At 38.0% G+C, this 23523-nt stretch overlaps 1 protein-coding gene and 1 long non-coding RNA gene across 10 annotated transcripts; one reads left to right on the forward strand and one right to left on the reverse strand.

Annotated features, from left to right (window-relative positions):
* Positions 1-5255: 5255 nt before the first annotated feature.
* LOC120091022 lies at positions 5256-7945 on the reverse strand. Its single transcript, XM_039048808.1, has 2 exons — positions 7140-7945; positions 5256-7041 (listed from the first exon to the last, which is right to left on the reverse strand). The coding sequence occupies exons 1-2, from the start codon at positions 7607-7609 to the stop codon at positions 6987-6989; spliced, it is 525 nt and encodes a 174-aa protein (XP_038904736.1). The 5' UTR covers positions 7610-7945; the 3' UTR covers positions 5256-6986.
* A 452-nt stretch (positions 7946-8397) lies between these two features.
* On the forward strand, positions 8398-22147 carry LOC120091023. 9 transcript variants are annotated; one of them, XR_005485635.1, is made up of 8 exons: positions 8398-9125; positions 9209-9369; positions 13656-13790; positions 19182-19241; positions 19314-19477; positions 19573-19689; positions 19809-20626; positions 21451-21741. It is a non-coding gene; the product is annotated as an uncharacterized LOC120091023 (long non-coding RNA). The 9 variants fall into 9 exon arrangements; XR_005485634.1 differs by having other exon boundaries at positions 19182-19477; XR_005485633.1 differs by lacking the exon at positions 13656-13790 and having other exon boundaries at positions 8405-9125; positions 19182-19477; positions 21451-21592; positions 21673-22147.
* The last annotated feature ends 1376 nt before the right edge of the window (positions 22148-23523 follow it).

Here is a 23523-nt window from a genome sequence, read left to right on the forward strand (position 1 = left end):
AGGCATTGAGATCATTTCACTACATTGTCTCACATTTTTTTTTTTTTTTTTTTTTTTTTTTTTTTTTTTTTTTTTACTTTTCTAACGATGTGCAAGACATACGAACGTAGCAAAGAGAACAAGTGAGTGTGAGTTTGTGAGTGTGCACTGATACATGCAAGTAACTCCAATTAGAGCGAGGATGAGGGAAGAAAGCTATGAAATAGTAAGCATCAAGTTAAGAATACTGAGTATCAAACGACGAGCATCGAGTATCAAGTAGCGAGTAACAAGTAGTAAGTATTTAACAGTTACCTATTTTTCTAACTACTCACTTTTTGTATTGTTTTTCTTGAAGGATGGAGAAGTATATATTCTTACGTTATGGTGGTATATGGGTGACACAGAAGAATTCTATATTGGAGGCCGTTTGAAGGGTTGCTAGTTCCAAGCACATTGACGTACAATGAGCTGGTAAATCTTGTATATGATATCATGCAAGTTAGTTCGACACAGTTCAAGATTATAATGAGGGTGACATATAATATGGATATTGATTTTCCTCCAGTATGCTTAATGGATGATGCTGATGTTAAATTTCTCCTCTCAGAGTACGACCATATTAGACGGTATGTATCTATAAGTTTTGAGGAAATAGAAAATTTATCGCAGGGCAACATTTTATTACCCAGAGAATTTAAACCAACCCATGTGTGGAGGTGATGTCAATGAGCATGATGTTTGTCCATCGGGTGTCTTACTAGAAAACAACAACATCGATGTTAATATAGCAAACGTATTACATCCGAATGTGACAATAGAAGATGTTGGGACATGTGTAAATGAGAATGTGATGATAGAATAGGAAGAGGTTAGGAATGAAGAACAGACAACCCCGGTTGTTTTAGGGAGTAATCCTTCTGTTGTGAATGAAGAACAACCAACCCAGGTTTTTTTAGGGATTGGTCCTTTTGTTGTGAATGAATAACAACCAACTCCAATTCTGTCAAATGATTTTGGCCATTTTGTTGTTAGTGTGCCTCTCCAAAATCCGAACAATGTACCATCTAGTAGTAATGCTAGAATGGGGGACTTGATCATGCAACCACAATTGTCTATACGGTTGGTGGATACAGTTGAATAAGGTTAAATTTTCTTCAGCAAGAATGATGTGAAGATGAAGTTAGCAATGTTGGCCATTAAGAACAACTTTGAGCTGTGGGTTAAAAAATTGAACAAAAAATTGTATAGTGTTTGGTGTTTACACCAGAATTGTAAGTGGGTCGTTTGAGTAGTATGGACGGATGTGATATTTTCAAGATCATAAAATGCACGCCTAATCACACATGCTCGATTGAAGTATTGAATCATGACCACAAGCAAGCCAACACATTCGTTATTGGTCACCTAATCAAGGATAAGTTCGGCGTTGGCTGGGGGGACAAATCAGACCATATTATTGAGGATATGCGACATCAATACGGTGTCAAATTAGTTAAGGCATGACGTGTGAGAGAAACTGCTTTTGCTCTTACAATGGGGACACCAGAGGAATCATATGTTGTCTTGCATGCATATGGTGAGGCTTTGAAGATAGAAAATCTTGGAACTATATTTGAGATCGAGCTTGAAGAATCAATATGTTTCAAATACGTGTTCATGACACTTGGTGCGAGTTTAAGAGGTTTTAAGAGTTGTCGACCTGTGATCATTGTAGATGGCACTCATCTAAAGGGTAAGTATAAGGGAACAATGATAGTTGGTGTTGCAATGGACGATAATAACCAATTGTACCCACTAGTATATGCACTTATTGATAGTGAGAATGGGCGAGCCCTGAAGTGGTTCATGACGAACCTTAAAACATCAATTGGAGAATGCCCTAACCTCGTATTCGTCTCAGACCGTGGACAGAGTATAGTTAATACCATTGATATCATATTCCCCAATTGTTACCACAGATTTTAGACCTTCCATTTGAAAAGGAATGTGGAGAAATACTTCAAAGATAAGGTCGTTAGAAAATGGTTTCATGATGCTTGTAGAGTGTATCGAGAATCAGAGTTCAAACATCGTTGGGTTAAAATAATGAACTATAAGAAATGTTCCCTTACTAGATATTTAGAGGATTTTGATATCAGTGGTGAGCATGGTGTTACCAGTCTGGGAACCGATATGATAACATGACCAATAATAGTGTTGAATACTTTAATGCTATTACCAAAAAAGCAAGACTGTTACCAATAATTCCATTGCTAGAATATATAAGAGGTCTACTTCAAGGTTGGTTTCATGAGCGGAAAACAATGTGGTTCAACATACTCAATGTATGTAGAGGAAGTAATGCGTTTAGAGTGTGACAAAGCTAGGCGATGCCGATTAAATCTAATCGATTGTTATGGATTTCATGTCAAGGACGATGGATTAGATGGTATAGTCAGCCTTAACACTTGAGAATGTAGTTGCAAGAAATTTCAATGTTTGGAGATTTAGTGTTCGCACGCTATTGTTGCAGCTAAAGAGTGCAATAACAATTCGTTTACTCTATGCATCAGATTGTATAATTTTGATTCCCTAGTATTAGCATATGTGGGAACAATAAACCCGCTTGGTCATGTATCCGAATGGAAAAAGCCACCAGCGTATACCGAGGTAAAAATACTACAACCGAAAAAAGTGGTATAGTTTGGTAGACGAAGGGTAAATAGGATAGCTGGAGAACATGTCACATTAAAAAAATGTGAACGGTGTGGCCAATTGTGACATAACAGACAAAAGTGCAACGAACCACTTGATACGTCCAAACTCAACAAGCAGGCAAGGACGACATAGGGGACCCAACAAACGTCCAAACTCAAATACTTGATAATTTATTACTCTTTATTATATAGATTGTTCATTCTATAATGTAAAGACGTTATGATAAATACTCAATACACAATACTCGTTACTCGATACATGTTAAACGATACTTGTTACACGATACTCATTACTCGATCCCCATTACACTATACTTGATACGTGTTACATGTTATTTAACAATACTCGATAAACATTAACTATATAGATGGTATAGATTTACAAATACTATATACTCGGTACATGTTACTCGATACTCAATACAGTTTGGATTCAGTTTGATGTATAAATAATGTCAAAATATTGTTTTCAGAACAAATAATGTCAAAATTTACATAGAAAGCCCTAATAAAAAAAATCGATCTACCCACAACTCGACACCATATTGCAACCTAAAATCAAGCATCTTATCATGTTGTAAGCTCTCCATACTTGACCCAGTCACCAAGTACTCAAAGTACTTAAGATAGAATATCTCACAGTCCAGTGTATTCCCCTGTAATGTGCCTGTATTGACACGACTTAGCTTCCAAGGACTAGGTGCAAGGTCGGACTTTGCATCATATACACCACAGAATTGTGCCAGTAAAGGGAGAGTAAGGGGCGCCAGGAGTTTTACTAGATCCTTTAGTGTGATGTACTTAGGGAGTGAGTCATACAAAAGGATGTGTCTGATGTTCATGTCCACCACCAACATAAACAAATGCTGTTTGTAGTTGACTGGGCTATAGATGTAATCGACATTTGCCCATCTAGGCCGATGTTCAAGTATCAATCCGAGCACATAATCGACGTACGCGTGCTCTTTCTCGCATACTTTAGTAGCTTCTTCCCTCATTTTTCCACATATGGCCTGGAATAAGCTATCTGGACCTTGGAGGTTCAAGTGACTCTGTAAAATAGATAACAGTATGTTCAAGTGTATATCAATATGTTGGGAATGTCCTAGAACTCGCAGTTCGTGTTAAACATTCTATTTTATCAATAACAATGACTTGTTGATTTTGCATCTTATTATGAAAATCCAATAAACACATCTTTGGCTATAGTCTGAATGCTGTAACTTTATGTAGTGACGTAAACAGGATCAAGTTGATGGTATATAGCCTAAATGGTCTAATAAGTATATGGATGAAATTGGGTATCTCATCCTGGTAACACTATTGGATGCGACCCACTATGTAGTTGTTACAAGAAGTTGTAAGGTGCTACAAACAATGTGATCCACAAATCGTTCATGTTGAGACATGAGAGTGGGGCATCCTATGCAATGAGTTTTCATATAGACTGGACCACGAAAATAGTCACTTTTCTTTATAATGGCCGTTTACTGTTAAAATTGACTATTTCATTTATTATATAACCTAGGTTAACTCGATCTTAATCCTGAGCTAGCTATGAACTCTTGTTTGTTCGGAATTATCCTTTGATCTGCAAACGGTGAGAGTAGTTCAACAGCACTGCTCAATAAGTTTACCATTTTGGGGATAAAACCGGATAAATAGCTGGGGATATATCCTTGCAAGATGGAATTCACTCCTACCATATTTAGGGTTAGCATAGGTTGTTCTCTTAAGTACTGATCCAGGTCTTGAACAAACAGGGCCCTGCCTTCTTATAGTAGAGAAAGGATTTGATTCATAGAGATTATGAATCAGAATTGTTCATTAGAGGATCAGTAGGAACTTAAGGAACAAGATGTAATCACAGGGGTAAAATAGTATTTTTGACCTAGCTATGATTACGAACAACCTGTGAAGGATCGACTACCTGATTATGGTTATTAAGTGGACATAATATATCTACAGTGAGGGGAGTTCTACTATGAACTATAGTGGAGTGTCCCATTAGTTAACGAATGGGGGTTAGATTGGTCTAATGAGTTTAGACGATTAAACTCGAATCGTTGGAGCCCATGATCTGTAGGTCTGCGAGGTCCCCCTACTAGCTCTTAAATGGATAGGCTTTAGGGTAGCTTGAAAAATTAACTTGAAACGTTCAAATTAAACGGAACAAGAGAAAATATATTTAAATATATAAAGATGATTATTGTGCAAAAATTAATTTAATATTTGATATTGAACTAATTAATATTTTCAATTAATTTAAGAAAAACATTTGTTAATTATAGTTTAAAATCATTTTATGTTTTAAAATGGAAAATGAATTTTCTCCATTACCTTCATCTTTATGCTCACACAAAAGTCATTATCTTCTCTACTTTGATTCTCCAAGCATGAGCTGCAAGCCATGCTCTCCATTTCTTTGCATGTTCATCTACTATATATAAAGAAAACTGGAGTCATTGGAGAAAGATGAATGCAGAAATTTGAGAGAAAATTTTCTGTGAAGAAAAAACTGTCTTCTTCAATCGATTGCTGTGAGCTCCTTTTGCTTCTTCATATCTTTAAGTTGTTCTTTAGTCCCACAACTATGCCTAAAGCACCAAGAGCATATTAGGGAAGGCTTTAAGGTAGTTCACGGTGATATCAAGTGAAGACAGCAGCTGTACAAATATTTTCTTGGATAGTTCATCAAAGGTATGTTCTGAAAACCCACTTTTTAGAAGAGCATGCTTTAGTTTTTACCAAAATTAGTGAATTAGAATGCTTATGGATCCTTGATACTTCCGCTGCATGTTATTAACTCTTTCACAATAATGCAAAATTGTACATTAAAATTTAAACCCTCTATACTACATACCAATATGCCATGTGACAATGTCGTGAATCGATGAGCACATATCTCCACCAGCTAATAAATTTTCGTCGGAGAAACATGAATAAAGAATCAAGAACCTGTAGTTTGCAAGTTAAGTCAAATAATAGGAATAGTAATTAATAAGCATATAAATGTAATAAGGGATGTTAACTTACATCGTTCTCAACCCAATTACTATTATGTGTTAGCTCCCGGAACAACTCCGTCATCGTGCAATTCCTTTTGAATAGGACTTCATTTCTCGGCCAGTGAGGACCCATATCCATGTTGGTCAACCAGGACATGAACCCATTCATCAAGTCCACTTGAATAGCATGTGTCGGGTCATAGGGAACGATGTCAATCAGACATTGACCTTGCTGAATGTATTTCTACTTTTTTCCTGTCGCCCTTACAGTGTCAATTGGAGGGGTGTACAGTTGTGTCGGCTTCTTCTTCCTACTTATCCATCTCTGTTCCCTCTCACCGTTCATAGGCTCGCTCTTCACGATGGGCTCGCTCTTGATCCTGAACTTCTTCAATGCTTGTGGTGGAAGCAACTCAAGATGTGGTAGGGTTAATAGGGGGAAGGCTGATGCATCGGGAAGCAACATAGAAAGAGGAGTGGTTAATTGGGGATTAGGGGAGGATGGGCTCGGTGGAGGGTAGATGGATAGGGTCATGAGACTTGGGGAAGGTGGAGGAATGGGGTCACTAGTCCCGGTGGAAAGTGGAGGAAGGGGGTCATATGATTTAGTGGAAGGTGGAGGAATTAGGTCATTAGTCTCGGTGGTGGGTGGAGGAATGGGGTCTTGGAACTCGATGGAAGGTGGAGGAATAAAGTCACAGGACTTAGTGGAATGAGGAGGAATGGGGTCAACAGTCTCGGTGGACTCCACTCTGTATCTGCAATTCAATATAATTCAATATAGATAGATATATAGACATATATATTTGCCCCTCACTCCTCAGTTGGGGGTGCATGCTCGTCAATTGGGAGCTTATGAGACTCGTTATGAGGAGGATAAATCTCGTGCTCGTCGGTAGGGAGCTCGTGAGACTGATGCTCTTAGAGTTCTGGCTCATGAAACCGATGTTTGTGACTCTCGTATTCACTGGAGTTACTATGAGCATCCACATCATGGTGTGATCTATGTGTCTCTGAGGAGGTCGTCTCGACATCAATGTGCTCGTATACGGGTCATTCGTCGACCCTAGTGTCCTTATATTGTCTCTCCCTATCGGACATGATCAATGGTGTGGGTATGATCCTTGTCTATATAAAACAACAAACAATTTGTTAGTTATATGTGACATTCACCTTAAATCCAAGTAAATCGTAATGTAATAACTAACCTCGATGGACTCAAACACGGCTCCCACTATTATTTTGGTTGGCAGTGAATATGTACACTCCCACCTCAGGAATCGTGGTACGACATGTCCATTTAGTCGGGTTGCAACTTTTCCGACAACCATTGAAATGATCTCATATGCCCACGCCTACCATAATTCATAAATGATTATAAAACAAGCATAAGTAGTAAGTGACATTGACACTACAACGAGTAGATCTCGTACGGCCAGTGAATGGATATTACCTAAAATGCATGAGGAAACCCCGGTAGGTTGTACTTGACAATGTAATTCTTATTGTGCTTGGGCCTTTTTTTGTAGTTCTCTGCCTTACCACTAAATCTTTTTGTAGTCCAAGTAACATCCTCTTCCATAACACATTTCCCCAATCCATGGAATTGAAGTCATCTAAATCCTCCACATCAATTAATAAGGTCTTGTCGACATTGACCCTTATCTTCTCCCTTCCCATCATACCTAATTCAGTGCAATAGACCAATGTCATCTTCAAAGCATCCATGTCGTTCTCAAACTCCGACTCCTTGTGCACTGTCTCTAAGGTACTAATATGAATGTCCCCCACAAAATCATTATTGAAGTACCTATTACGTAGTGATCCAGTTACTTCAACCCTCCTTACAACTACTGGATTAGGTGATTGCCACAATCCTATTACAACAGGAAGTCTTCTTTGGAGAATGTAACAACCGTACATTCAAATCGAAGGTCATTGCATCTTTCCTATCGTCTATAACCTCTCTTAACAGAATGTAGTGGACCAATGAACTGTTGACGATAATGTCCATGTCCATGAATCGCCCAAATACCGTTTTCTCGAATAGAGCAAGCTGAGTGGGAGTAAGCTTCTATTTCACAATCTAACTAGTCACCCCAATGTGAGATGATAGGTTGGTTGCTTGGCCTGGGAAACGATCCTGGGGGGGAATCTTGAATTGTCTAGCCATACTGCACATAATAACAAAAAACAGGGGTAAATAAGAATTTTGTTCAATACTCTACACACGACACTCGATGCTCGATGCAAGATACTCGTTTCTCGCTACTCGATTGCTTGATACCCAATACTCGATTTCTCGATACCCGATACATGCTACATGGTGTCCCTTACTTGTTACATTACAAGTGACCAGATGGTTGATTATCGAGCATTTGGTTTGATTTTCCACCTTCATGCATTATCCAACTCAAACCTTAAACTCTAGACAGTCTGAAATAACAAAAATATGAAAACTAAAACGAAACAAACTCGAAGTCCAGCCAAACATGCAAGATATGAAAATAGAAATGAAAACTATATCGGTCGAGTATCGAGTTACATGCAAGCGCATATCAAGGAACATGATGCAAAGATAGTTGAGTTTTGAGTGAATGATGCCAAAATACAAACAAGGAGAAGAATGTTACCTGATGCAGAGATAGTCGAGTTTCGAGTGTAGAGGTGTTGTCGTCGAAGAATATACAATCGGACGAATAGAGAGAACAGTCTGAACTCATCGGAAGTGGTGAAATAATGGACTTTAAATGCCTTCAAACGGGTTAAGAATCCAAAAGAATCGAGTATCGAGTATGACGTGGATATGATTGAGTATACACGTGTCAATTTCAGTCGGATCGAGTGACCGTGCATCGAGGAATGAGTAACGAGCCATCAGATAACGAGTGACGAGCCATCGAAGATCGAGTAAATTTGTATTGACAGACACACGGGATACATCTCAGGGACGAATCGGTAGAATCACATGCTTATGATGTAAACATAAGACCATTTTCCATATTTCTCCCGAGGTGACCATTTTTCACCTGGCCATTCCAAATGAGACAATCCGTACCAAAAAAAAAAAACCTCCGGCGAACCCGTTTATCTATGAATAAAACATCTCCCTCTCCCTCTTCCGTTTCTTCTTCTCCGGCCAGCACCCACGCTCCTTTTCCGGCGACGACGTACAGCAGCAAACAGCGACCCCTGCGCACCCCGAGGACGCCTTGCAGCAGTCTCACCCACGCGATCGATGGCGCCTCCTTTCTCCGACGGCCGGCAGCCGTGACTGCTGCAGCGACTCGTGCAATAGCCCGCGATATCACGAAATCGGGCCTTGAGTCGTTTCGATTGATCTCGAATCTGAATGCCCTCCCTAACGCCTTAAGATCTTCAACTTCGGACTCCTTCAAACACCAACCAGCAAGGTTTCGAGCCATTTTGGTGAAGTTCAGTAAGTAACAGCGCATTTTAAATCATCTGCATCTCGTATAGAGCGATTTAGATCGGTCCCTAACCTTGGAACTCTTCTGTTAGGTTTGGATCAGTAGAGTGTTCGATTAGGCTTCAAGGGTGATTTTGGGTAGGAACATCCCTCCCGAACCTGAACACTCTCTCAAGAATCTTGAATCGAGTGCTAACCTATAAATGTTTTTCCGTGTTTGGGAACCTTCAGGCCTGTTTTGAGAATATTGTAGGTAAGTAGTTTAGGTCTGTTGAGTCTGTTTGCTATCTGCTAGCATGTTGTGTACCTTATTTATGATTTATATGAATGATAGGTCTTGAATCGTTAAATGTTATGAAGGTTTAAGCATGATGTTTGTGGCTATTTTGTGATGATTTTATGGTGATAAGGATGCTGTATCGTTGAGATTGTCTGAAAAAAAACAATGTTTATGTTGAGAGCATGTTCATGTGGTTTGACATAAATGAATGGTTGAGTAAACATGATGTAGGATTCATGCATTCTGGTGAGATTGTGAGGAAGGAGGTCAGAGGACCTTGAATTTTGGTCAAAGAAAAGTAGGGTGAATATCAGTGCACCTTGGATACAAATGATCAAGGGTGGTGGTATGTCACCATTGGATTTAAGAGGAGCATCAAAGAGGCCTTGGGTCAAATTGTCAAAATGAGAGCGAGAAAGCTAGACTATGAGAGAGAGTGAGCGATTAAACCATGAGACGGAGCAAGAGGCAACATAGCAAGTAGAGCGAGCAAGAGAAAGAGGTAAAAGTGATAAGGAACGTCGAGAGCGAGAACAAGAAGGAAAATAGGGAGCAAGAGTGAGAGCAAGAGGGAAAATAGGGAGCGAGAACAAGAGTGAAAATAGGAAGTGTCGTGGTAGTGGGAGCCTACATAGGAATGGGAGAAAAAGAAAAAGAAAAAAATGAAATGATAAGAGGACTATTGGTTGGTTTTGAAAACGATTGCTTTCTCAAAGAGAATAATTGTGATTTAGATCTTTCTTAAAGAGAAACTCGTGGAGAGATATTTCTTCTCATATTCCGTCCTTCTCCCATCTTGTTTTCTCCGTTGTGGGAGATGGCAAGAAAACGTATTTGTGGGAAGATTTTTGGGTGGGGGACAGACCCCTCTCTTTTGCATTTCCTCGTTTATATCACTTATCCACCTTAAAAAGTTGTCGAGTGTCGGGTATTTTGGTCTGGTCGGAGAACTTGGTCTCATTCTCCTTTGGTTTCCATCGGTCTTTGTCCAATAGGGAAACGACAGAGGTGGATTCTCTCCTTTCCTTGATTGAGGATTTCGACTTTAGGCTTGGGAGAAAGGACGTTCGTGTGTGGATCCATCCCTTATGGAGGGCGTCTCGTGTAAGTCTTTCTTTAGGTTTTTATTGGACCCTTCTCTTGGTGTTGAGTCGGTCTTTGATGCTTTGTGGAGGTTTAAGGTTCCAAAGCAAGTCAAGTTTCGTTCTTGGCAAGTTTTGCACGAGCGTGTGAACACGATAGATAAGCTTGTGAGAAAGCTACCTTCATTAATGGGCCCATGGTGTTGTATCCTCTGTCGGAAGGCGGAAGAAAACTTGGATTACCTTGTGTTAGTTTGCTAGATCTATGTGGAATGAATCTTTTAGGAGTTTGATTTCACGCTTGCTCGTCAGAGAATATTCGGTTGATGATTGAGGAGTTACTTCTCCATCCGCCTTTCAAAGAAAAAAGTCGCTTTCTTTGGCTTGTGGGGAGAGAAACAATAGAGTGTTTCGTGGTGTGGAGAGAGACCCTAGTGAGGTTTGGTCTTTGGTGAGGTTTCATGTTTCTCTTTGGGCTTCGGTTTCAAAGGATTTTTGTAATCATTCCCTAGGTACTATTTTACTTAGTTGGAATCCCTTTCTTGGTTTTTTGTATGCCCTCGTATTCTTTCATTTTTTTTTCTCAATGAAAGTAGTTTCTATATATATATATATAAAAAAAAGAGAATCATTGTGATAAACCCTTTCTATTGCACCATCTAGTGTCTAGGAGCGATACACATTAAAGGTTGCTCAAATTACTTCGGTGTTGATTACTTTTTTTTTTTTTTTTTTTTTTTTTTTTTTTTGTAAAAGAAACATTTCATTGTCGGCATTGACTTCTTTGGTAAGCAAAATTTAATTAATTTTTTATTTTTTTGATGAGAAACATGTAACATAATTTCATTGATATCATGAAATTACAAAAGGGCAAAAGATGTCGTGAGGAGTTACATAATGCTATGTGTAATGAGATAAGTAAAGTTGTAATCACAAAAGAGAGGGGTGGGTTTATACCAAGTTAAAGATGTATACAAAAGGTGATCAAAGGAAAATCTTTCATTTGTTCTTTGAATATGCGATGGTTACATTCATTCTGAACAAGCCAAAAGAAGGCTTTGATGATGAAGGTTCATAGAGTTGCTTTCTCATTCTTGAAGGGATGACCTATGAGCATCATATTCAAGAGAGTGGTTGGGTTGTCGAGAAACACCATAGGATAATTGAATCATGTAAGGATTTTCCCCCAAAGATCTCCAACAGAATCACAAAATACCAACATGTGCATAATGGTTTCACAGCTACGGTGGCAAAGAACTCACAAGTTAGGAGCAGATACGATCCATGGGACCGTTTTGATGAGGACGTCGACTATATTGATGCTTCCATGGCTGACTTCCCATAAAAAAACCAGACTTTTTTTGGGATAGGGCCTTGCCAAATATTTTTTATAAAGGGCAGCATTCATATCATTACCATTTGATGCAAGATGAGTTGAGAGAGATTTTGTGGTGAACTTGCTAGATTTATCAAGGGTCCATCTCCACGAATCCTTTATCGTATGGCTGTTTGGTGGCACAAGAAGAGTGGATAAGACAGACCATTCAATAAGCTCACTATCAATGAAGTTTCTTCTAAGACCAAGGTTCCACGCTTAATAGCTATTGTTCTAGCATTGGGCTATTGTAGCCTCTTTTTTCATTGAGAGAGCATAAAGTCTAGGAAAGGCGCCTGTGAGTAGTGTGGGGCTAACAATGTGAATTATATTATTGTGAATGAGATTGGTTTGCCTAGGTACTTCTATGGAATTTTAGCCAATCGGAACCAACTGCTTTGTGGATGGAAGGAGAGGCCATATTTAGCATCAATTAGGATTCTCCAAAGGGCATCTTCCTCAATGTGATATCTTCAAATCCACGTGGCTAAGAGACTCTTGTTTCTCTTTTTCAGATCAATCAAACCGAGGCCTCCTTTAGTAGTGGGAAGTTGTACCTTTTGCCAATTAATTGAGTGAACACCTCTCTTGTCTTCGAGCCCATTCCAAAGGAACTTCCTGTGCATCTTATCAATCTGTTCGGAAACCTTGGAGGGGATTTTGAAAAGAGAGAGGTAATAAGTAGGTAGGTTGCTTAGACTGGCTTGTAAAAGAGTGAGACGACCACCTTTGGAGATATATTTACCACGCCAACCATTAAGGTGCCTCGCAATCTTTTCAATGATAGGTTCCCATAATGGAATAGAGAATGATTTGTTGTTGAGGGGTAAGCCAAGGTATGTCGAGGGCCAAGTGCCAACCTTGCAACCAAAAGATGATGCCAAAGAATTAACAGCTGCCTCCTCAATATTAACACCTAAGAATTCAGATTTGGCGTGGTTTATACAGTGACTAGAAATCTGTTCAAATGACCGAATAATCTCAAATAGATTGGCAAGCTTCTCCTTTTCCGATGAAGAGAGTTAGATGGTATCATTAGCAAACTACAAATGACTAATTTGTATGCTAGACTTTCTGACAATAAAACCTTCAGTATGACCATTATCTAACCCTTTTAGAAGCATACGACTCAGACAGTCAACCACTAACGTGAATAAGAATGGAGAAAGGGGATCCCCCTGTTTAAGGCCACAGGTAGCTTTAATTTTGTCTCTAGGCTTTCCATTGATGATAATGGAGAAGTTTGCAGTTGAAAGGCAGCCCATAATCCATCTTCTCCATACTGAACCAAATCCTTTGGCTTTCATAATCTCATCCAAAAATTCCCAATCAACCATATCAAAGGCCTTTTCAATATCAAGTTTGATCACCACTCCTTTTCTTTTAGTGTTGGAGTAGAGGTCAATCAGTTCATTTGCTATCAAAGAGGCATCAATGATCCGTTTTCCCTCCACGAAAGCAAATTGATTCTTGGAGATTGTATGAGGGAGGACCTTCTTCAAACGTTCAGATAGGACCCTGGCAATAACTTTGTACAAGCAAGTGGTAAGGCTTATCGGCCTGCAGTCTCCAACTCTCCTGGCATCTTTTCCTATGATTTTTACTGTTCGTCCTTTCATGTGCTTATTTTAAGTCAATCTCGCTCTCTAAGAAGAAAATTCTTGATTTGTAACTTTTGATGTTCGGATTCTTTGAATGATATATGGTTCTAGCATATGAATTTTATTTGCCAAATTGATCTCGTTTCGTGAATTCTAACTTTTTCTGAAATCACCCGTCCTCTTGTTGATGTGGAGAAACAGAGAGATGAAGAAGGTGGGCGTGCCCATGCTGAGTTTCTTTCTTTTCATTCTCCTAGTGGCAACCACATTTGAACCCATCTCATCTTTGCCGTCCATTATTCCTGCGTTCCTTTGGTCTCCTCACCATCACCATGGGTATGCCGCTTGAATTTTCGCGTTTCTATCATGCAATATGTGACATTTTTTGTGCATAAACTTGTACCAAAGGAATGATGATAAACCCCTTAAGTTTATCTTAAGATACAATTGAGATCGCTAATGTACCCACGTCCGTTTTCTTTTGGGTGTTGCATCCTTCTTGGATACATTACGGACTGTCAGGATCATCCTTTCTGTCACTGTATCCTTTGTTTGGTTGTTTGAACTGTCATTTTTGGCTTTGTTAATTGAAGGTGGAGAATTTGTATCTTGAGTGGTATGAGGAGTTCGTATAAGAACTTAACTGCTAGAAAAATTAATGTTCACATGATAATGATGGCAATTTGGCGCAACATGTATAGTATGAACACTATGTAGATGAAACAACCTATGTGTTAGTGATTTTTATGTCTTTCTCCCGGCTTAGCTGATTGTGTGATTTATTGTTATTATTTTAAATGTTAGATTTCCCATTGTTTTGTTTCGTTTTTGTATTTGGTTAGCTTTCCCATTGTCATCCTTCATTTTTTATAGGTAGGGGTGAATTGTTCCTTTTCTTTTCCATCTTTTGTTTTGTTTTTTTTTTTTTGGGGGGGGGGGGGGGGGGAGGGGTTCACACTTGATTAGGTAGGAGGTCATTGAGAGACCGGTGTCTTTAGGGGGCTTGGATATTGTGAACCTAAGGATGTGTAACAAAGCCCTTTTAGCCAAATAATTGTGGTGCTTTTCCTTTGTGCTCAATTCTCTGTGGCGCAAATCATTGCTAGTAAACATGGTCCCTATCCTTTTCAACTGTCTAGCTAAAAGGATTTGAAGGCAGCCATAGGAATTAAACAATGGAAACAACGGAGCATGGTCTATCATTGCAAGTAAACATGCACCCTTTCCTCTGTGCCCCAATCTTATCTTTACAGATTTTTTCATTCCTTTCCTTCAAATTAACAACCAAACAATTTAGCCATGTTTGACCATTACAACCTTTGCTTTATCTTTAAGCCAAGAACCATTGAGGTTTTGAACCGCCAATCATCTAAACAATGGGGTTAGAAGGTAGAACAATTTCCAGATGGGTTCCAAACTCTTCTACTAAAGTCGCATTGGAGGAGGAGATGAGACAAGAATCTCACTGCTTTGGTATAACATACATAATACAACTATGTGCTAGATTATGGGGTTGAATTGTGATTCGAAAAGTTGGAAAGACCTTTGGAAAGGCTTCGTGGGGTGCAACATTGGTTCCTTCCCTTCCTCTTATTTAGGCCTTTCCCTTCGAAGTAATCACAAAATTGTCTCTTTTTTTGGAACCCGATTGTAGACAAGGCTCAAAAAGATTGACTTCCCTAGAAGAGAAGTTTTTTTCTCAAAAGGTGGTAGACTTATCCTTATCAGGTTATCTCGATTCATTACTTCTCCCTCTTTAGAGCTTCTTGTTTGATTTTTATGAGCATCAAGAAACTTATGGACTTCTTGTGTGAAGGAGTAGATGAAGGAAACAGGGCCCACCTTGTGAACTGGGAGTAGGGTTGACAATGGGGCAGGGTGGGATTCCCCGTCCCCGTCCCGTGGGGGGTATTTTCCCCCATCCCTGCCAATTGAAGGCGGGACGGGATTCCCCGTCGGGGAACGGGTCCCATGGGGACCATCCTCGACTTTTTTTTTAATATACAAATATATAAATATTTGTAATTATATATATATATATATAAAATATTTAATCGAGGACGGGGTGGGGATACCCTCCCTGTCCCCGTCCCATCCCCGACCGGGGACCTGGTTAGGATCCCCAGTTTCACCCCCATCCTCGGTCAAATCGGGGATTCCCTGCCCCGATCAAGGCGGGGACCCGACCCCGTGGGAATTTTTGCCAACCCTAGCTGGGAGGTGATTAGAAAGCTAGTGAATTTGGGAGGGCCAGAACATGGGAATTTAAGGGTTCGTAACAATGGCCAATTGGCAAAATAAATTTTGTGTTTTCCTTTCGAGTCTAATTCCCCATGGTGGAGGATCATTATGAGTAAGTATGAATCTCACCTGTTTGAGTGGCTGTCAACTGGGATTAAAGGCACACACATAAATTTGTGGAAAGATATCTTCTCTATACTTCTTGCCCTCACTTAGTCTGTTGTGTTGTGGGGGAGGGAAACAAAACATATTTTTGGGAGGATCACTGTGTAGGGGATCCTTGTATGTACTACCTTTCCTATTCAAAAAATTGTTATGTGGCTGAGATCTTAGTTTGGTTTGGTATACGGGAGCTCCCTTTCTTATTCATTTGGTTTCTATCGTTCTTTGTCCGATAGGAAAAGATGGATGTTATGACTCTCCTATCTTTGATAGGGGAGTTTGATTTTAGGATTGAGGGGAGGGATGTGCATATTTGGAGTCCCTAACCCTTTTGGACTGGATTTTGAGAAAGTGGCCTTTGTTGATTTGCTTGTTTTGTTTATCCTCTCTTGGAAGGTAGAGAAAAACATGGATCATGTCATTTGGAGATTTGACTTTGCGCACTTTGTGTGGAATTATCTTTTGGAGACATTCGACTTTTGATTAGCCTGTCATAGAGACCTAAAGGAGATGAACAAAGAGTTACTTCTCCGTTCATTTTTGACTCCCGCTGCTCACTACTCAAAGGAGCAGCTATCTCCAATCTATCCAAAGTGTTTCTCTCCCTTGAAAGGTTGCCCTTTTTCTCTATAATATTGCCATACACCTCCCTGTTCCACTCTTTCCGTTTTTCTTTTAAAGATTCCAGCTTTTCCATGAATTGAAAACCATCCCAATCAGGTTTTTAGTCTTCCTACCAGCATTTCTTTATGTTGCTGTCAAAAGAGGGATGATCACGCCACACATTTTCGAATCTACTTGGACACAACCCACATAAGAGGCTTCCCAGGTTGCAGCATGATCAAAAAGTGATCTGAAGTTGGTGTCAGCAACTGTAAGGCTTTTACATTTGTATAAAGATTGAGCCAGCTTTAGAAACAAACATCTATTAATTTTGGTAAACTGTGGAGTTTCCCTGTCCACGTAAAATTAGCATTTGAAAGTGGAGCCTCGATGAGCTCACTATGTTTTAGACACGTTATATTATACTGTCTCATTGTGTTCGATGCATACTTTGAAAGTTATACTGTATGGCTGCAGATTTTCCAACAGCATTCTACACAAATATGTTGATTATCAGACCATTTCTCCACAGGAGATGGCAACGTCTGTTTTGTATGAAGGGGGCTGGTCAAACATTCTGGTGTTTGTTACATTTTATATCTTGTTCTGGGTTCTTCTGGTGTTTGTTACATTTTTATATCTTGTTCTGGGTTCTCTTTAATTAGTTTTTTAGAATGTTGTATGCACAATTTTTATTTTTTAAAAAAGCTATGCTGTTTTGATTTTTGCTATATCCTTTTCTTTAGTTTGGCTCCCTTTCTTTTTGGGCTTGGTTTTTTTGAACGCCCTATATTTTTTTTTCTCAATCAAAGTGTAGTTTTTCATAAACGGACAGAACCCAAATGTGTTGAAATATATACGATAGGAATTACAAGATAGATCAAGTGTTTGAGGTACTTCGACCCTTCCTTTTTTTAGTAGAGCAGCATGTGGATCTTGCAATAATCTTTGTTGGTTCAGAGGTAGGAATATATGGAGTTTGAGATCTACCACTCTTCTTCATCTTGTAATAATTCAGTCGTGAATTTCTTTGGTCTCTTATAGTTTATTTGACCATTCATTGTATTTTCCTTATAGTAAAAACTCTTATCTTCTTGTTTACTAAGTCTAAATTTAGGATTATTGTTTGAGCTTAGAACATTTAGGAGACTTAGTTTTGTAACATACTAGATGTGTTATCCTAAAGATGCATTACATGATACAAGCATTTTTGTTAATAGAATACTAACTTTTAATGAGAAAATGAAGAACAAAACAGAATACAAGGCCACAAAAATAGGGGATGGACTAGAAAATGGAAACGATACTCAAGACATCTACATCGACAACGTCAATGGAATCCTTTCAGCAATTCAACAGACCCATCTAACCTTGAAATGAGTCACCATAGCCCTAGTCTACCGAGAGTTTGAATTGCTTTGTAGTCTTATAGGGCGATGGAATTGCATTAGTGGGATTTGGCTAGTTGAATTGTCCAACAAACAATCCCCTCCTTGCTATCTCAAGAAAAAAGCGTGAGGTGTAGTCCGCTAACTGGCTTTGCTCACACTATAGGACCAAATGGATCAGCTTTCTTTAGCCGTCTAGAGGTTTTGAAGAACCTTTTTGGCTTGCCATTTATGGAGAAAGAAAGGAGGTCAGGGATGCGGCCTTGAATCCAAGGAAATTCACCCAAAACCTTTCCCACAAAGCATTTCAAGGAGGAAATACCAATCAACCCTGTCATAGGCTTTACTGTAGTTTAGCAGTAAATCATGGGATTATGTGTTGTTCGTTTTATAGTTTCAGATGTTGTGGTAGAGAATTATATTATGCAATTATTTGAAGGGCCTAAATTCACAAAAGATGAAAATGTTTATGGATAATGTGGTCAAAGCATTTTCTCATGGATTTTGGGCCAATATGAATGTAAGATTATTGCAAGATAAGTGCTTCATCTTAGATTAGCTAGAGTAGGATAAAATTAATTAGTTTCTAAGAAACTTCTTGTTGTGGTAAAGGCATGTATGATTTTGTAACTATTCTGCTAATGCCATTACCTCTATTGGACTTGCTTTCTTGTAGTCTCCTGGAGGGAGTCTTTTATACTCATATTTTATCAATGAAAAATTTGATCTGTGATCATGTGTGCACGTGTTTGTTTCTTTTTGTTTTGTTTGTATGTTTTTTTTTTTTAATAATTATTATTGTTATTATTGAAAAAAGTATGCAAAGCGTGAAGAATAATTTTAAATTTTTGAAGTGTATTTTTTAATCTTTATTTATTTGTTTGTCCTAAAGTATGTGTTAGGCTTCCTATCTTGAACGTTTATACCAGAAATAATAGAGTGAAACCACCTTTTGTAAATGTTTATAAAAGAGAGGGTAAAAGTGGAAAGTGAATGAAAGTTAGAGTGGGGGAGCGTTTTTCCGTTTATAGCCTAATATCTCGTGGGGGTGAGGTATCTTTTGCATTGGAAGTTGTACAAAGATTTTGATAGAGAATACATTCCTCTCTAATTGGTCTGAGTGTTTTTTATGGTGACATTGTCACATTACTGTTTATAAATTGTGAAAATTTCCTAGATACTTATCGTTTTGATGCTAGTTTGAAACTTTATTTTGTGTCAATGTGCTGCGAATAGGCTTACTACTATGAAGGATAAGAATTTGATGCATTGTTTTGTTGGTTTCTTGATCAACATTATGTTCACAGCTTAACGAGTCTTTTGCATTCTATAGTTGCAGTCAGATTTCATGTTGAGCAGGCACGTGGATCCAAATCTTACGGACTTACTTAAGGTCTGCAAAAGCATAAATTCAAAAACTGCATGTCTCGAGTCTTGACTCTAAATCTAGGATCAATTATCACAGGCCTCCTTCTCAAGGTCTAACTTCTCCATGGCATTTCCCTATGTGGCTGCACCAGAAAGGGGTACAATTGAAAATTTATTGATCTCAGAGTTCAAAAGATCATGTGTGCATGACCTCAGAATTGACAATCATTCCAGAGACTTCCACTGCTGCATTCCATCCATGTAAATTTGTCTTTATGTGATTAAAGACTAAAGTTATCTGTTTCCTTAGAACATTCTTGATATCCTTATTTATTTTTTCTGCATTCGACAAATAGGATTATATGGTTTCAAGAATGGAAAAGAAGCAAAAGGGAGAGACAGATTTGGTAGTTTTCTCTTCTGTGATGGAGGTCTCAGTTCTTCAAAAGAAGTCAATCCATGGACTTCTGAAAGTAAGTATGTTTACCTTTTTCTTTTTTGTCTTTCAGATGGTCATTAGAACAAGCAACACGATTAATGTTATAGCTGTAGTGATATAAAATTCTCATGCTGAATTTTGAAATTATTATAGGCAAAACTTTGTTGGAGATGATGACTTCAGCAGAGCATATCGGGGCAAAATATGAAATTCTCTATATATCAGATCCCTTTAGGTCCATTCGCCATTCTTATATGGAGCTGGGAAGATTTATTGCTGAAGGTTCCCGTTCCTCTCAAAATGGATCAGCTAAATCAGAAAATTTTTGTGATGAAGTCCGCCAAATTAAATCATCTCTCCTTGGGGGCCTCTTTGTTGTGATTCACTAACTTTTAAGATGTGATATTTTAGCTTTATGATTTGAATATTTTGGTTATACCTCAAGTAAAAGTGGACACATTAACCTATTATCAACTGGACCCGACATCTAGAGAACCCACTTTAAAGTTCAAACACTAAAGTTAATTAAAAGAATTACTCTTGGATATCTGGTTAGTTGTTGAGACCGTTCTTTGACCATGCTTGTTTCACTGCTCTAGGAGTTTGTTTCTTTGACCATTAGTCTCTTTTGATTAATTCTATATAAAGTTCTGTCTCTTGTTCAAAAATAAAGCTTCACAACTCTCGGAATTGTAGTCTCTCTTTCAATATGTTTTCATCTCGTTGTGCACTTGTTTCATTTCATGAGTCCTGTTAAATTTGTGTCATTCTGGCTTACATTTGCTTCCAATCTTCAACTATGCAGGGGATCGTTTTGCTTATAATCCTAATATCAGGCCTTTGTTATATGATGGGTCTTGACACCCCAACCAGATTTGAGACACCTCAAGATTCTTAAAGCACGTTTCTCAGAATAGTTGCATAAAATTGCTTTGGTGATGTGTTTCGGAGGGAGAAAGCTTTGTCATACGGTATTCTTTCTCATACTCATGTTCTTGTGGCATAATTTTTTTTGATATGTTCCTTAGCTGCTGCTGGTTTTTATGTATGAATATTAAAGCATTTTGGTTTTATCCTTACATTAGCATGTAATTTCATTCTAAATAAGGAGAAAATAAAGATGTGATATTCCATTATTCTACATCAAACTGAACAGATGGTTGCCTGGAGAGAACTTTTGTGTCATGGAATGAATGTGACTGTTCACTTAAAACGTATTTGAAAGTAAAAATTGTGAGAACTGTGGCAAGTTTTAAAATACGTACATTAACAGAATGATGTTTTTATATATTTTTTGAAATCGTAAAATATTGTATTTTATAATGTTTATTATTATTGTGGTTTTTGTTTAACAAATGTGGAGGAATTGAACCGACTTTACCTTCAAATTTATGCTATTAGGTTAAAATATATAGCTACAAACAAAAACCGACAGTGAAAAATGTCTACATTGATAATGAGTTAGCGAAAATAGCCAGCCAAATTGTAGACATTTTTTTAGCAAATGAGTAGTATTTGAGAAAAAATTGCAATGGTCGGATTTTTATTTATGTTGGTTTCCGTGATTTATTTAATATTTGTTCAGATTTTTTGTTTTCCTTATTTATAGGCATTTGGGTGATTGGAAAAAATTAGGAAAAATCTTATTCGTGGATATATATTGGTCATGATACAACTAATAAATTCTCTTAATTTATATTTGTCCATTTTTGCAAGGGAACATAGTTTGTCATTTTTCATGCACTACTATTTAAATATAGCTCTTTCTCTTGTTGACCTAATTGGGTGGCATTAGGGGTTGGTGGCACATGCGTGCAAACAGGTGCTGGAGTTGGTGTGGGAGTGTGCTTTTGAGGACTAGAGGGGAGTAGGCTTGCATCGTTGTACATCGTTGCCACAAGCGCTTGAGAGCGTCGTAGTAATACTTCTTCAACCATGTAATACCATAATTTACACTCGATAATGTTTAGCCTTGAAAACTCAAATCTCAATCTACTTTTTGCTTGATTTTTTGTAGTTTTGTTGGACGTTAGATGTGATTCTTTCACCCTCAATCAAACACAAATCATGTGAAATTAAGCTTCAATCGACCATGTACATGGCTTGTACGTGTATTTTCCCTCATTCGTGACTAGTTGACTTGTCTATTCTCAAGGTCAAGTCTTAAGGCTCAACCTTGCTATATGCTAGGCTAAAGTCATCACAAGCAACGTTGCATCTAAATTCACCATCTTGGTTCTTAACAACACGGCCCCCAGGCTTCTGTATCGTATTAGAACTTTATTAAGATGAGTTTGGAACCTTTGTTGGATCAAAACAGATAGGTGATTCAAACACTTACTAGGACTTGTCGGGAACAATAATGTTTACCGGACTTTACTGGCCTATTTTAGTGCCAACTAAGCTTCTACCGACCTATTTGTCGCTTACGAACTTTACTTGGCCATTACAATGCTTACTGGTACAACTTGCAATAGTACTACGTCAACCTAAAACTATTGAGTCCCACTTATTTTCCCACTTATTTTCTTGATACCATCTAGAGTATCGGGATGTCATTGACCTTATCTCTCATATTGGGCACACTTATCAAGAATTGCTCCATGGGCAACCTTCCATCTTGGGGATTCCCAAACATCCATCCATCCATCTCTGCATATCGAGGCATGAACCCTCTTGTGTCTATGCTGAGTTATTTTTGCATATTGGGTGCTAGCCCGTGGCTATACTCAAAACTTTGGCCCATGGGAAAGGAGGCATGGTGCCCGACACTGCCTACAAAATTCCATTCTCAATGCCAAATGTCCAAGATACTTGTTTTGCAATGTTCACCCATGCCATGACACACATATGCAATGAGGTAGCTTGTCACTTAGGCCATAAAGCTCAGTGGTGGTGGATAGCTGATAGCGGATAAAAGCATACAAAAGCATACCATATGCTATGGGGGATTAAAGTTACTTTATTCCCAAAAGTAAAGAAATTGGAAACTATAGAATCCTAATGCAAGAATTGAAAGTGCAGAACAGAAATACAAAAATTGATCGAAGATGATGATTAAATTCAATTCAACTGAACTCAATTTTTATCAAAAAGATGTGAGAAATAACAACCCCAAATCTGTCGATTGGGTTGGATTGGATAAACTTGAGTTTCCCAGACAAAATAAAAAAGCCCTTGTGTGTTGTTCTATATGGAATGGTTTATTTGTTGCTGAAGGTATGATTAGGGGATTTTGAATTTAGCTAGAAAAAACAATAATGTTAACTTGATTTGTGTGTCACCATATTTCTTTATTCTTATAAGCATTTGACTTCAAAACTATGGTCCTAAAGAAGCTCCAAGAATACCTTGAACACTGAAGATTAACAGCTTAAACCCTTTTAAAGAATTGAAGACTTTGAAGATCCCATAAAGACATACAACTTCCTAAAGGCTTCAAAGATTTAAAACTTTTTAAAGACTTCAAAATTAATTGAAGCTTCTTCGAGACTTTTAACATGTAAAGAAAACTTCGCATCGATTAGGGATTTATTTGAATTGACTAAAGAAAAATGTGTTTTTCAAGAAATTTTTTTTATAAAAAAACTGTGTTAAATAAACTTTAAAAGGTTATTAAAGCTATTTTGATTGGTTAAAACATTTCAATTTTTTTCTAAATGATTTTTTTTTTCAAAGTTTCCTCTGGGAAGGGAATCCTGAAAGTTTTAAAGAAGGCAAAAATAGAAGAATGCGTGATTAATGTTTGAGAAAAAAAAGGGCAATTTTGGCATATACAAAAAATTCTAAAGGGTAATTATGTCATAATTATGATAATAATAAAAAAATAATTAGAGAAGATTTAAATTTTATTTTAGTTCATGTACAC

Source organism: Benincasa hispida, chromosome 11 (assembly GCF_009727055.1).
Source record: "Benincasa hispida cultivar B227 chromosome 11, ASM972705v1, whole genome shotgun sequence".
Taxonomy (NCBI): domain Eukaryota; kingdom Viridiplantae; phylum Streptophyta; class Magnoliopsida; order Cucurbitales; family Cucurbitaceae; genus Benincasa; species Benincasa hispida.